This window comes from Heteronotia binoei, chromosome 1, assembly GCF_032191835.1.
Source record: "Heteronotia binoei isolate CCM8104 ecotype False Entrance Well chromosome 1, APGP_CSIRO_Hbin_v1, whole genome shotgun sequence".
NCBI classification, from domain to species: Eukaryota; Metazoa; Chordata; class Lepidosauria; order Squamata; family Gekkonidae; genus Heteronotia; species Heteronotia binoei.
This window is the reverse complement of record NC_083223.1, coordinates 71348795-71364566: the sequence shown is the minus strand read 5'-3', so window position 1 is coordinate 71364566 and position 15772 is coordinate 71348795. Positions and strand designations below refer to the sequence as shown.

The 15772-nt window shown below is 40.0% G+C and overlaps 1 protein-coding gene across 1 annotated transcript in view; it reads left to right on the top strand.

Moving 5' to 3' along the window:
* Window positions 1–15772, top strand: part of COL9A1 (collagen type IX alpha 1 chain) — a 117502-nt gene that overhangs the window by 9979 nt on the left and 91751 nt on the right. The window contains exon 5 of the mRNA XM_060235570.1: window positions 5563–5959. Within this exon, the coding sequence (XP_060091553.1) occupies window positions 5563–5959 (397 nt within the window). The remainder of the gene's footprint in view (window positions 1–5562; window positions 5960–15772) is intronic.

Genomic DNA, 15772 nt, shown 5'->3' with positions numbered 1-15772 from the left:
TTTCCATAATAGATTGCATGTAGCTCCATCTGGTGGAGTTACAGTGGTGCTGTTCACAAGCACAAGTGCTGAAAGAGTCACAATGGGCTTTTATAGGCCAAATAGATCGATTTTTTTACATACTGTTGTAATATACCATCAGCTTCATCTGACTTGCCCTTTTCTTGGTCTGAGCAGGGATCATGTCTTTTTAGGGATCAGGTAACATTAGAGGAGTTACAAAGGTTGGCTGGAATTATCCCACAATGGATAGCATGAGTTAAAGTCTGAGCTCATGGATGCCATGGTAAACTTATATATGAGGGAGAAATAGGTGTAATTGTCTTATGTAAAATGTATCAGTTGGGAAGCTGGGCCTTCCCCAAGTGGAAAGCAGTCCAATGAGGATCTGTTACATAAGATTATGCATCATTGATTCACTTGGTCTTTGCTAGGGGCTCTTCTATCTTTTTATATATCTCTTTCTGTGCTTTATTTTAGGCATAATATTATAGTACAAGGGTATAAAAAGTATAAACTTGCACTGTATGAAGAGGAACTTGTACAAACTCTTTCACTACAAGTTGAATTAAAAATTTCCATTTTGATATAAAGGGATATTGTGAATTATTTAGAACTCTTATTTCAGCCAAATTCTTGCCTATCAGGAATCATGTTCCCTATTTTGTATATATTCAGAAGATGCAAATATAATGACCCTGAAATGTGACAATAATAGTACAATATATCTTTTACTTTTATGTTACTAATCCTCAAGAGATTTTTTTCCAACAAAGCTTCATAAACTTCTTGGGAGAAAATTATACAAGTATTTTGGTGGTTGTTTTAACTTCTAAATTAACTTCAGGAGAATAGTTATGCACATACCATAGACAGAAGCCTGCTATTAATACAAATGTAGATCTCTTTTTAAAAATCTTTGGAGTACATTTGGGGATTTCCCCCTTGTAGTTGTGCTGAGTTTAGGAGCTCACAAAGTATCTTCACGAGATGGCATATTATTAATGTAATTTACAAGGCTTTTGCCAACAAATTTAATAATTTAATTTTTTTAAAATCTGTTTTTATATAGTTGTCTGTCTTGAATTCCAGTTGCCTATGAGAAAGGTGGGTTTAAATAAATAACACCACAAAATTGTCTTGTGCCTCTCTGTTTTTTGCAGTGCAATCCAAACAACACTAACTATTGAATACACCTGACTAGCATTCTGAGTAGACCTGTTTAAGATTGCTCTCTCAATCCTTGTTACTCAGTAATCCATCTCAAAACAGGAAACATTCTATTACCTAAAGCTAAATCATTAAGGCTGAAATCCTGTCACACTTTCCTGGCTGTAAGCTCTATCAAACACGGTGAGCATCATTCATGGGATCAGGCCACAGGACTGTATAGTGGTGTATTAATTTGAGCACCCAGGAATAGCTGCAATTCTCTATATCCGTGTAGATCATAGAATCTATTCTGTTATGAGCTTAGTTACAAAATAGTAGACTATCCCTGTATCTTTGGATGTACAGACATATTCAAGTAATAACGGCCTCTTGTTACTCAAATAATTTAGTAGTCTGGGTCTTGGTTGTTTCCTTGAGTAGGAGACAGAGTTTGTTGTTGAAAAGATATGGCTTTGACTTAAATGGTTCACTTTGGCTGGACTCCTCTGAGCCTGTCCTGTAAGAACAACAGAGATGCATCAGCTCTTAAGCTGCTTGAGTTAGGCTGTTGTCTCTTTAATTACATGGGAGTGTTAATTAATTTTCTCCAAGAAGATGTATTTCTTCACTGGGAAACAGTAGTGAGAAATGAGGTCTAACAGAGTTTAAGAGTTGTATAATTTATGAAAATGTTGATCACTTCGCTCCTCAGTCTCTGGATGAACCTGCCTGTGTCTTCTGCCTGGAAATAAATGCTGAAATTTGTGTTGTTTATGGCTGCAGTGACAGCAAGTTATGTGGAAACTTTATTCATTTTTCATTTTTTTTTCATTTTTTAGCTTTAATTTTTAAAAGAAAGTCCTTTGTTTAATGGAACTTAACTTTGTGCGAAGCCAAGGATGTGCAGAGAAATTGCTCAGTCAGAAATAAGCTTGCCGCTCTCCACCAGTATTGGGCATTGGGGTAACTGACAAGTACTGGGTACTTATTTATAAATATTTATAAAATAAAAATAAAATGTAATATTAATATTTATACAATTCAATCACTTCAGACTTATGAGGTGACACGTATTTAGATTCTGTCTGTTCTGCACTGATTCATCCTTTTGTGCCCCCTTTCTAGCTAGGGGGCTAGAATTAGGCATAGTAAGCACTGAGTAAAGGAGTATGTTCAGAATCCCTGGATCAACGAGGTGATAATTAGTATAGTCTTTATGTATGGAGCTGGGAAATATAAAAGTAAAGTCCAAGACAGTGTTCCCTTAAAGCATGAGCTTCTGCTAATTAACACAGGAAGTCCCACTAAGCAGCCACTCAGGGTCTTGCATTGCCAATTGCCCATTTTAAGATTACAGCAGTTATATTCTGTTCAGGGGGAAAACTAGAGTGGACATTGGGTTCAAAGTCTGGGTGGGAGGTCACAATCTATGTACAAAGCTAGACTCAACTTTTCTCATGCTTCACCAGGATTAATGAAACACTTTTGCACTTGTAGCTAATTTTGAAATGCCAGATTCTAAACATTTTAATGCAGCGAAAAGATTATGAAGCAGTAATTGTAGCGCTGACACTATGATGAAAAAGTCTAGCATGCAAAATGCTGCCTTCTTTGGTAAACCTCCTTTGTGGAATGAAGCAAATTTCAATTATTATTCAGTGCTTCTGATTTGCATATCTCCAAGGAAACCTTGGAAATTAATGTAAGAATAAAAACTTGGAGATTATCTGTTTTGTTCCAGTGATTTCCCCATCCCCAATAAATAATGCAAAATAAATTATTTGTCGCTAGTATGGTTTTTTTCCCTCAGTGAGAGACAGCATATAACATAGAAGTTATTTTATTGAAATTAAACTTGATTTCTTGGGAAATGAAATTGAAGGGCCTCTTTACACCACTGTTTCCATGCATGACAGGGGACTGAAGATCCTGCCTCACCACCTTCCTGCGAGGGAGAGGATGGTCATGTGACTTACACAGGAGCCAGCCCACATTGGCTTGTAGAATGGATGCTGGTGGTGGTATAAAGTGCTGTCAAGTTGACATGGTGACCCCATAAGGGTTTCAAGGCAAGAGACCTCAGAGGTGGCTTACCATTGCCTGAGTCCTCATCATGACACTGTATTCCTTGGAGGTCTTCCATTCAAACACTAGTCAGGACTGACCCTGCTTTGATCTGAGTTCCAAAGAGAATTAGGCTAGCTGGGCTACTAAGTCAGGGTAGAATGACCACTGAAAACATTTAAAAAGCAACAGTTGTAGTACTGTACCAGAAGCTGTCTCATCTGAATGTTGAATGTGCGAGCAGGAGACCCATGATCACATAGGGATATGCCTAGGATTTAGCAGCTTATGCTTTTATTTTTTGGTTCCTGCTGTACACTGGAAAGGTCGTGTGAAACTTTCCACTGCTACACATCTCACAGATAAATTGACTGTCATATCCCCTTTCAGTTGTTACGTTCTTGGCACTGTGACTGTGTGTACAGAATGAATGTACTAAATGCTATCCTCCCACTGTATCAGACATCAGGTTAATTTGAGGCCTGAAATGTGTTCAGAGCTGGAATATATGTGGGTTACTCCTTTCAGAAGAAACAGTGATTGTATGTTCTGATAGAATTGTGCGTAGCACTTACATTCCATACTTCCACTCAAACGTAACACTAAAAAGTGGTCATGTCTTGATAGAAGCTGCTGCACAAAATAGCTGTGAAGGTAAACTTGGACCCCAACAAGTTCCTTGAAAGAAGGAAGGGTGGGTTATAAATGTAATTTGCAACTCAGCCTACATTTACCACACCCATATTAAGGTAATTAAAGTGTGCTGAGAAGTGATGCTGTACATGTCAGTTGAAGAGCTGTACTGTTAAAGATGTTAAAACCCATAGTGTAATAATGAATTCAGTCCATGACTCCATTGTCAGCAAATGTATAGATCTCACGAGGAAGCAACCGTGTGGCTGTTTCACTGTCAACATCATATATCCTGATAATGCTCACTCAACTAAAATTTTACCTGAAATATTGTGGTAATTTTAATAACTCCATCATTGTCACTTTTGTCACCACTATCACTGATGTTTTATTTGCATTACTTTTTGTTCACACCTTTGCCAAGTAAACATTTTACATAGTAGTATTAACACATCTAAAATCCAATTAAAACTATTTTTTTTAAACAGAGGAAGCTGGCAGGAAAATTAATTTTAAAATTTTGAAAAGTAAATTTTAAAAGAACCAACTGAAAGCATCTGCCAAATTTAAATCTGGTAGTCTGAATGGGAAAGAAATAAGAATATGTGTGTTAATTCCATTGATGGGTTAAGAAATCCATCAAAGCAAAGTTACTATTGTCTTCTGATTTTAAGGGATGGTGGTCAAATTGAGTACAGCAGGTTTTGGGTGTAGTTAGGAAGAACATTGTAGCCCTTGACTTTATAGCTGCTAATGTATATTAGTTATTTATTTCATCCAATTTACTAGGCTGCCCTTCCATACAGGCGGGCTCAGTGTGGCTTACATTAGAAATAAATATATTCATAATTAGATTAAAATGATATTAAATACATTAAAAGTTTCTCTGATAGATAATACCCCTACACTCAAGATGATGGCAATTTCAATATCAGCCACCCTCTGAGTAGAGGGAATATGGAGAAAAGGGGAAGTGGATGTATGAGAGTGTCAGATCGTTGTTGTCCTCACCCAAATGCCTGGCGGAACATCTCTGCCTTGCAAGCCCTACAGAAAGGCAATAAATCTTGTAGGGCATGGATGTTCTCCAGCAGACAGTTCTAACAAGCAGGGGCCAGAGCAGAAAAGGCCCTTGGCCTAGTCAAGGACTGCTGGATCTTTCTCAGGCCTGGTCCCATTGATGGACCTCCTGATAGCACCTGGGTTTTTTGGCCACTGTGTGACACAGAGGATCGGACTGAATGGGCCATTGGCCTTTTCCAACATGGCTTCTCTTATGTTCTCTTAGGCAGGGGACCACCAGAAGGTTCTTGTTGCTGGAGTGTAACACTCTTCTAGGGGCATATTGAGAGAGGCAGTCTTGAAGAGCACAAGGCAGGTGTAAATATGATCACACATTGCCTAACGATGCTGTTACAGGTCAACAAGATAGTTTTGATCTAATACCCAGCCACCTCTGGTTTGTTGTTGGCCAAAAATTTCTAAGCTTAAGGCCTTGTCTTGGAGTTATTTGTGACATTTAAAGTTAATGTTGAGTTTTAAATTCTCTAGCCAGTAGGACAGTTAAACTAATGGTACTCTAGGCATCCAAAACTACCAGTGCACAGATGGAATGTTGAGGTAGCTGTCTCATTTTGTCTCTGAAGTAACAACATATCCAAAACAGCTAATAACCAAAAATTTCAAGCCTGCATTATTTTCCACCCTATACAGATCTTTATATCCTAATGGATTACCTGATGAGTATTCCATTCTAACTACTTTTCGGATGGCTGGCAATACGCTGCAGAAGTACTGGAGCTTCTGGCAAGTTCTGGACTCTTCTGGGAAAGAACAAGTTGGATTGAAGTTTAATGGACAAACCAAGTCTCTTGAATACTCATACAGAGGAACTGATGGAAGTCTCCAGACAGCAACATTTTTGGATTTGCCCTATTTGTTTGATTCCCAGTGGCACAAGGTCATGGTTGGTATAGAAAAAAGCACTATCACTCTGTATGTGGACTGCATTATGATACAAACTCTAAGTATAAGGCCACGGGGAAAGATCAACATTGATGGCTTTACCATGCTTGGAAAACTGAAAAATAATCCTCAGATTTCAGTTCCGGTAAGTTTTAAATGTTTACCTTTGCAGGCAAAGTGCTCGTTTTGGTGCATTGTAATATATTTTGATTCAAGTACAGCATTAAGAAATGCATCCATGGCTTTGATCTCAAAGGGAATTATCTCTTAACAAGCTTTAACCACCAAAATCTCTTTACACTGAATATTTGGAAGTTTACTTATACTAACCCTTAGAAGAAACATGTATATATTGAGGGAAAATCTAGGGAGAGGGTATTTAAAATGTGAATTGAGAATAGATGCTGGCTTTATTACATTGCTCAAGATTTAAATATAATTCTTATCATACTAGGCACAATTAACAGCTTTACAAATTAACAGTGAACATGACCAGCATTGAATTATATTATAGTTAAACACCTTATCAAAATTAATTATGAGTTCAGTGACATGAAACGTCCAACCAAATGAAAGGCCTGGCCACAATTTTATTTGTAGTCCTTTTTACTCCAGAGTTTAAGCATAGCAATAATATGTAAGAGTGCTCAAAATTTAAATCTGCAATACCGTCTCTTGTTTGTATGAAATGAAACATTTAAAAATCTACTGCTGTATTTAGAACACACACACATACACACACACAGGTCGATTAAATATTTGGAATCTTTAGAAATAATAGAAGCACCTTGCTTATGACATTGAAACACACATGCAAAATTTCTTTGTCTGAAAAAAATGGTCAATGAATAATTCTGCTCATGTTGACTTTTGAAGGCTTTTCTGCTGTGCACCTCTGCCAAGAAAGTGGGAGCACAGCTGTGACACTGTGTGACAAGCTTATTTCTTTCCAGAGATGAATTGTGATTGGTGTGAAGTATGTAAGAAAAGTGTGAAGTACCTACAGTCAGTGATGGACAGAAAATAATTTGTACCTGCCACATTTCCAAGCAGGCTTGAATGTATTTGTGAAAGGTTGTTCCCCCACACCCCCTTGGATAATGAGTCATGCTGCATTTTATGTCCAATAATGTAATAGAGATTTGTTTCAGGGAAACAGAAGAGAGGCAATCAAGAATGCATGCTCACCAAATTTAATCCTGTTTCATAATGCCGTATATGATCATTTACTGCTAGTTTTCCCGAATTTACAAAATTTGCTATTAAGTTCATTAGGATTTACTAGAGTTGAAATTTTGTGATTAATACAAACAAGCTGTTATTTGCACTCTGTTAATGTACTGCTCTTATCTGCTATAGTGAAATACAGAAAAGTCATCCAAGGTGATGAATGACTCCATCAGGACCAAGCTAGATGTAATATGCGGTTGTGTAATTTTTTTTCTTCTGAAGGTTTTTTTTAATGAAAAGTCAGCCACAGAGGCAGTGAGGAGAACTGGGAGATGACAGAAAGGGAGTGCTTTACTCTTTTTGCCAGTGGCCTGCTTAAACCTTCCTCCATGAGTGACTTTCCCACATTTGGCTAATTCTTCACTACAAGGGACTATCCCCCTATTACTTGTGATAGTATCCTATTGCATGCTGGTTTAGAAGGCTCATAAAGGGAGCATGATTTGGCCCTATACTTCTATTCAAGGGCTATCACCCCCACATACTCCCACATGGATCGCTTTGCATGGATCTTCCTTTGGTTATGAACCTGGTGGAGGAGAGAAGTCTTGTCTTCTGCTGTGCGATAGTTTGCTTTCTCTATAGATGCACCCATCATATGACCCCAGACATATGTTTTCAGCCAGTTGGCTGCCTTCCTATCCCCATAAAGTGACCTGACATTGCTTCCTGTCAGTCAGTCTCCTGCCATTTCCCAAAAGCCCTAACTGCCTCACAATCACCTCCATCCACTTGATGAAGAAACTTTCCAGGAAGTTGCAAGTGCCTCACTTAATGCTTTAAAGCTCCCCTTGCAGCTGAAACAGTGTCAGGATCCCAAGGCATCTTGGCCCCAAGGGAATGTGAGTAGGAGTGAACGGTAGGGACGTCCAAATGAAATGGTTATTGGAGGACTGAATTCAATCTGTTTGAGCGGGAGATCCTGATAGAGGAAGGGAGGATCACAGCTTGTATCATAGAATAAATCCTTAATCTCTTTCTGAAGATCCAGGATAAGGAATGAATGCAGTGAACATATTGTTTATTTCTCTTCTAGAATTAAAGTTCCTGCCCATTATAAAATGGGAATGCAGTGAATGAGCTTTTGCTTCAATAAATGTTATCTGTTTAGAGGAGACAGACTGGTGCTAGGGTTACCAATGCTGGGTTAAAAAATTCCTTGAGATCTGGAGGTGGAGCCTGGGGGGGGGGCGGGTAGCATTGGAGAAAGGAGAGACACTAGTGGCGTATAATGCCGACTAACCCAAACTGCCGTTTTCTCTAGGCAAACTTATCTCTGTAGTCTGGAAATGAGTTGTAATTCCAGGAGATCTTCAGGCCCCACCTAGTGGTTGGCAAACCCAACTGATGCAGACATTTTGTTTATCGCAGGAGTTCGATTAATGAAAGGAATCATTGGCTATCCATCATTACTATCCTGTCCCATCCACCATGTAGCTCAATTTATACTTCTTATTGGGTATGCCCAGCATTTAGGGAGCTTTCCCTTTTTGGGTCTAACTTCTCTCAAGCACAATGAAAACATAAGAAAGAGTTTGTTGTTGCAATTTAACAGGGTTTTCATGGTTGTTTTTGTTGCTTTAGTTACACGGACCAAAAACATTGTTAATGAGAATATAGATCTAGTTCTCTTATTTTGTTGCAGTTAAGCAGAAATATGAAATTGTTGGTTTTATTTATGATTGTAGTTGCTGCTCAAGAGACCCATGGTGCAGAGTGATAAAGTTGCAGTACTGCAGTCCTAAGCTCTGCTTATGACCTGAGTTGGATCCTGGTGGAAGCTGAGTTCAGGCTGACTCAGCCTTCCATCTAGGTTCAGGGTTGACTCAGCCTTCCATCTTTGTGAAAGCAACGTCACCCTAGAGTCGGAAACGACTGGTGCTTGCACAGGGTACTGCTTTTACCTTTTAGTTGCTATTCAACCCAAAAGGTCTTGTGGTGACTTAAAACCCATAAGGTAAAAACATAAAAATGAATAACATATATAAAATATTAACATTAAAATATTAAAATATGTGGCTATCATCATACCACTATTAATACATCCCAAATATGTGGTTACCCTCCAAAGGCCAACCTAAATAATTCAGCTTGCATGTCCTATAGAAACTAAACATCCAGCAGGATACAGGTGCCATCTGAGTGTGCATTTCACAGGGTAGGGGCCACAACTGAGAAGGTTTTGGTACAGGCCTGGCCTGACCAAGTCATAAGGTTCCCAAGCAATTTCCTGATAGTGGCATGTACTTCTATAAACATGGCTCAAAATTACTCCAGAATTATATAATTAATTGGTACAGCACCTGGTAGGTGGGGGTGCTTTTACAAGCAACAGTTGTCTGTATTCAGTCATGCAGTTCCAAAGACTTAAGGATACATAAGGTTTTTTTAAACAAACAAACAAACAAACAAACAGGGAGTTGTTCTTTCTATCAATGGTCTCCTCCTGCTGTATCTCACTTGCTCTTTTCCTGAAATTTTGTTCTGGGGGACCATCAGACTACCAAGGACAGTATAGAAGGCAAAGTGGATGTCTGCAGTGGGAGGAAGAAACTGGGAGAAAATGCATACGTGCCCTTAAATCTTTGGAATATGTAGTCAGGTTCAGGCCAGCAGCAGAGACAAAATTAAAAGGAGTCAAGAATGGTAGTCATGGATTTCATTAAGGACCTCCTACCTTATTCAAGCAATGCTTGTGGCAGAATAGATAATGATTCTTGTATAAACAGGCTTCATGTATTTATTTGAGACACTGTAAAGTGATTTCCTACAGATATTTGTTTTTCACAACCCTTGCCATCCTTCTCAATATCCCATAACTGCTTTTGAAACCATGCCCCCCCCCTCCAGTTTGAAAGCAGTTGCTGATATGGTAGTGGATTCAAAATTCATAGTCCTGTGTTAGATTGTGGGTGTTGTATTTTTGAAAATAGCTATCGGTCTGATTATGTCTTGACAAACATAATTTAAATCAGTTGAGAGTTTCGTTTCTTATGTCTCAAGGGATTATTAGCTAAAATAAACTACAGGAAGAAAATAGAGGGTGAGGAGAGGGAAAAGAGAGAGAGATAAATGTGAGCAAATCCTGGCACACACACTTAAGCTTGGGTTCAGTAATTATATGCTGTTCATATAAAGTCAGGTACTCAAGATAGGCATGATTATCATTTTAGCCCTGTTATTGAAAGCAAGACAGATACACAATTTAGATTTAACAGTGATTAACTCAGTCTTGCATTTTGCTGCTGCCAGTCAGACTCTTGCAAGGGGGACAGGTGGGCAGCCTGTCAGCTGTGTGGGCACCCTTCCTCTGGGGGCTGTGGGGGGGCACTCAGGCCATGTGCCTCTGTTTGGGTTGTGCTTTCATGGAGTAATTCCTGTCCTGAGGCAGTCTGTGGTATGAGGGAGTAGAGTTGAGGAGCAGTGACTGTGTGTGCCACTCTGGGGAACATCACCAGGAATTGCTGCCTGATTGGTGGGTATTGCTAAGGCTGCTATGGACTCCAGCATGATAACTATGCAATCTGTATCTCATGAAGGGGCATACATCCTTTCCCTGCTGCAGAATGCCCATAGGGCTCTGGTCAGTGGTGCTCCTATTATGTTGGTGGCTAGCCACTACTACTACATTAGCCCTCAGGATTGGGCTGTGAATCTATTAATGCTGGAAAAGAAACCAGGAGTGATTCCCAAAACACAGCAATGCATTGCTGGATAGGGCAGTTTAGGAAAGTTAGGAAAATATACTTCTGTTCCTCTCAAAAGCAGGATGACCAAGCAATTTTTATTGCTGGATATGGAACTGGGACAAGCTGGGTTCAAATGCCAATTATGTAACAAATTCTTTGGATGGAATATCCCTTGTTCAATATGAGCTGGTAGTTGGAATGAAACAATGATGAACATTTGTTGCAATGCGCTTGTGATTAATAATTAAGTGATGTCCATATAGGTACAAGAGTAAATGTAAACAATTCCACACAACAGCAAAAGGTTCTCTTTCTCTCAGCAACACTTGACTGCTGAGAGAGCTTTACTGACATATGCCACAGCAAGGGCGGTCAAACTGCAGCTTAGAAGCCACATGTGGCTCTTTCACACATATTGTGTGGCTCTCAAAGCCCCCACCATCCTGTCTGCTGGCTTGGAGAAGGCATTTCTCTTTTCTTCAAGCCATGCCAGCCAGTGGCTTGGAGAATACATTTAAAGTTGCTTTCTTTCTACCTCCTCCCTCATCTATTTTCCTTCTTCCTTCCTTTCTCAAAGGTAGGCCGCAGCCAGTTTGTCTAAATCCATTCTGTGCTCAAGTGTAAGTTTCTATAGTAATTCAGGAATATGGCAAGAGTCTCTTTTAATCATCAAGGAGTAACTTTATTCAGGAGAAACAAAAGAACACAAGGTCTAACCCATTCCTTCACAGCAATCTTCCAGCTATAAGTAAAACCTGGACTGGGAATACTCCAGATTCTAGTATCCTGGAACTAATATAAAACATGAAACAAACTACTGAATGTTATAAGATCCTCCACAGATTTACTGTAGTATAAGAGCTGTAGAACCCACTCAACTCAGCTAAATCTCCCACTAGATGGCAATATATTTAATTAAGTACACAAGGCAAAGTGTGTACAGGAAATTCAACATTGTAGAAGAAGTCAACATTCAGATCCTAAAATTCTTTATGTTGCTTTGCATGTTTTGGAAAAAAGGAAGCACATAGCTGTATTCTTTCTCTCAATTTTGTGTAAACATACATAAATACCAATGACACCATATTATTGCATAGCTACTCAATTAATTACCAAAAAGTATACTTACACTTGTACAAATATACACCATTTATATCAAATTCTGTTTTCATTATGACTTTTCATGCAATTAATGATTTGTTTCCATTTATTTCTTAAACCTTTAGAGAAAGGTTATTATAGTCCCAGATCAGGCACAGTGTAGTCTGTAGGGCATCCTGTGTTTAAGAAACTGGCCCAGTCTGCATTTGTCCCATGCCTAGTATTAATTCACCTGGTTACCTTAAATATGGTTAGGATATATGTTAATGTGGAACTTACCTGTGATTGACACTAAGCAGAATCATGCTTTGAAGTTGGTTTACAAGCTGTGATTAAGAGCAAACCCTGACTAGTATTAAGTATGGTTAAGGCGGGCAGGGGGAATTCATGCTACAATGGGAGAGGGTTGAGGAAGGGAGGAAGGGAGGGAAGGAATATATATATGAATATATGAAGCTGCCTTATACTGAATCAGACCCTCGGTCCATCAAAGTCAGTATTGTCTTCTCAGACTGGCAGCGGCTCTCCAGGGTCTCAAGCTGAGGTTTTTCACACCTATTTGCCTGGACCCTTTTTTGGAGATGCCAGGGATTGAACCTGGGACCTTCTGCTTCCCAAGCAGATGCTCTACCACTGAGCCACCGTCCCTCCCCAAGGAAGAGGAAGGAAGGAGGGAGGAGGGAGCTCACAATTGCCCAGCATGTCCCTGATCCATTAATTTGGGTGATGGGATGAGCAATGTTATTTTTGCATTGGACCACTGTACTGTATAAAGCAATTATTCAAAATATGGATAATAAGATCTTTTAAAATCTATGTTATGGCTTGTTTTGCAGATTTAAGTATATTTTAGGAATCATAAACTAATCCATGTTAAGTTGCTAATCTCACATAATCAAAATCTTACAAAACAGACAGGGGGAACGAGGACAGGAGTTTGCTTGCTTGTCTAAAGATTTTTTGAAGTGGTGAGAATTTAAAATTAGATTCTGCAATATTAAAGAGAGTATTAGATGTAACAAAAACACCCTTGGATATTAGTCCTCCTGACTCCAGTGACTGTTCCAAGTAATGTGCAATCAGATCATACATGTGCAGTAGAAACACAGTATTAGGAAACCACATTATTCTAAATGCCAAAATCATAGAATATAGAATGACAATTAAAGTATAATTAGTAATACGAGTTGGGAGATTAAAAAATTGTGAAATGTCCTCAAGCGAGGCAAAGCCAAGTTTGAGAATAAAAGAGATTATGGATGGTTTCTTAGAGGGAGCCAGTGCTGACAACCCTATGCACTCATGTAAGTATGCAGAATGTCATTACTATTTAGAGAAGTAAACAAGATATGAGAGCTCACAGACTTATTTTAACACATAATGATTATTATTAAATTCAATTTGTTGGCTGCCCTTTCCTAAGAATAGGGCTCAGGGCAGCATACATCAGGAACATATACAATAGATGAAAGAAATTAAAACAGCATTAAATACTAAACACATCAGCAGTAGATTAATGTCCAGATGGCAGAAGTTTTTTGCCCCTGGGTGATGCAGATGTGGAAGAATAGGAGGGAGGTGGGGTGGGAGTATGAGAGTTCCAGACTATTGCTGTCCTCAACCAAATGCCTGGCAGAATATCTCTGCCTTTCAAGCCTTATGGAAAGATAGCAGATCCTGTAGGGTGCAGATGTTCTCAGCCAGCGAGTTCTACCAAAAGGGGGTCAGGGCTGAAAAGGCCCTAGTCCTAGTTGAGAACAGCCAGACCTCTCTCAGGCCAGAAGGTTCTTATTGCTAGAGTGCAATGTTCTTCCTGGGGCATACTGGGAGAGGCAGTTCTGAAGGTATGTGGGCAGCCCCGGTGCTAGGGGTTCTGCCACCTCAGGCAGACCCCTATGCCCCTCCCCCAGACTGTAGTTGCATGCGCAAAATACATACGGTACAATTATGTCACCTGAAAGTGACATAATTGTGATGGTGTGCTTTTCACAAGTGTTCTTTCTCAGCTCTGATCACTCAGAGCTGAGAAAGAATGCTCGGTATGCCACCTGTCTGGCCCTTCCTGGTTTTAGAGGGAGCCGGGAAGGGGCCACATCGCTTTTTCTTGGCTCTAAGTGATTGGAGCAAAGAAAGAATGCTCAGTCTGCACCCTGCCCAGCCCTCCCTAGCTTTGAAGGGATCTGGGCATGGGTTGCGTTGTTCTTTCTCAGCTCTGAGCGATCAGAGCCAAGAAAGAATGATGTGGAGTATCAGGGTCAGCACAAGCAGAGATGGGGAAGGAGCGCTTGCCCTTGCGGTGAGGTAGTGCCCTAGGCGGCCACCTACCTTGCCTACTCCCATGCACCAGCCCTGTATGTGGTCCTCTGACTGCTAAGGGCCTTAAAGGTTAAAACCAGAACCTTGAACCAGATCTGGTGCTCCACAGAAGCCAGTGCCACTCATGCAGCACAAGTTGAATGTGTGCAGTTTGAGAGGTCCTTGTAAGACCCTGCATGGCCATATTTTGGATCAATTGGAGCTTCCAGGCTAAGTGCAAGGGTAGGCTTGTGTTGAGTGAACTGCAATCATCGTAAGAGAAGCCATGTTGGATCAGGTCAGTGGCCCATCCAGTCCAACACTCTGTTTCTCATCTACCCTGGAGGTGACCATTGCATAGATTACCATGGCTAGGTTGGGGCGAGACAGATAGGAAGCCAGTTGCCAAACTTGGCACAGTTGGAAAAACACGAGCTTGGCAACTTTCACAACCTGGGTTTCCATAGACAAGGTGGCATCCAGGATCAAGCCCAGACTCTTGACACTTTTAATTAATCCTTAGGGCTCAGTATTTCTACCCATATAACTTCCATTGGACAGTTTATTCCTGTGGTGTTTTCTAGTTTAATTCTATGATGTACAATGCAACACTACTACCAACCTGTCTTTCCCTGTCCTGCTGTACAGTTTATACCCAGGAATGACTGTATCCCATAGATTTCCCCCCATTTCACCATGTTTCTGAGATACTGACTATATCTAAATTGTCATTGAACACCAAGCACTCCAGCTCCCCCGTCTTGGCTTGGAGACTTCTAGCATTGGTGTTGGGTTTTGCAAGTGTCATCCCTTCAGTCCTGAAAGGGTTAAGCTGATGTTTCTGTAGCTAGTAAACAAGTTTAGGATAAAGTCAATTGGGTATTGAGTAGAATCTTCCCACCAACAATGGGGAGGTCCTATTTTTAATGAGGTGATCTTAAGACTGACTATTGGCTAATCAGTATATTGGAGATAGTACATGCTGTTCTTCACATATATAAGAGGTGGAGTCTTTGGGAAAAACTTCTACTTCTTTGTTTTTAGGCTGTATTTTCTTTTCTTTTCATGTAACCCCTTTCCCTATGTTTTCTAGTAAAGTATTTTTCTTAGACACTAAACACACACGTATCTTGTGATGTAGCATTCCACTGTGCTTTATGCACTGTTACATTTCCAACAATTGGCATATAGACAACAATAATGTGTTTCCCTCTCCAGTAATCCTTACCTCCCTAGTTCCCTTAGTTGCCACACATGGTATTCAGTCACCATCATGCCCTTATTCCCAAGTTCTGTTACACTCCTATCAATATTACCCTGAGTGTTTTCACAATCATCTCTTTGAACTGACTTGTCCCAAACTAGAGAATCCTTAGTTCCTGTTAGCCTTTCCCCTGAGTTAGTTTAAAAGCTTCTCTGCCATGTTTTTGATATGGATCACCAGCAGTCTGGCTCCCTTTTGGTTCAAGTGAATTCTGTGTCTTTTGTACAGGTTTGACTTGTCCCAGAATGTTCCACAGTGCCTAAAAAAATCTATCTGAACTTTTCTTCCTGGCACCACTTTCTCATCTATGCATTGAGACCCCTGATCTGTGCCTGGCACGAATCCTCTGAATCTCAGAGCCAGGAGGCAACATCAGAGG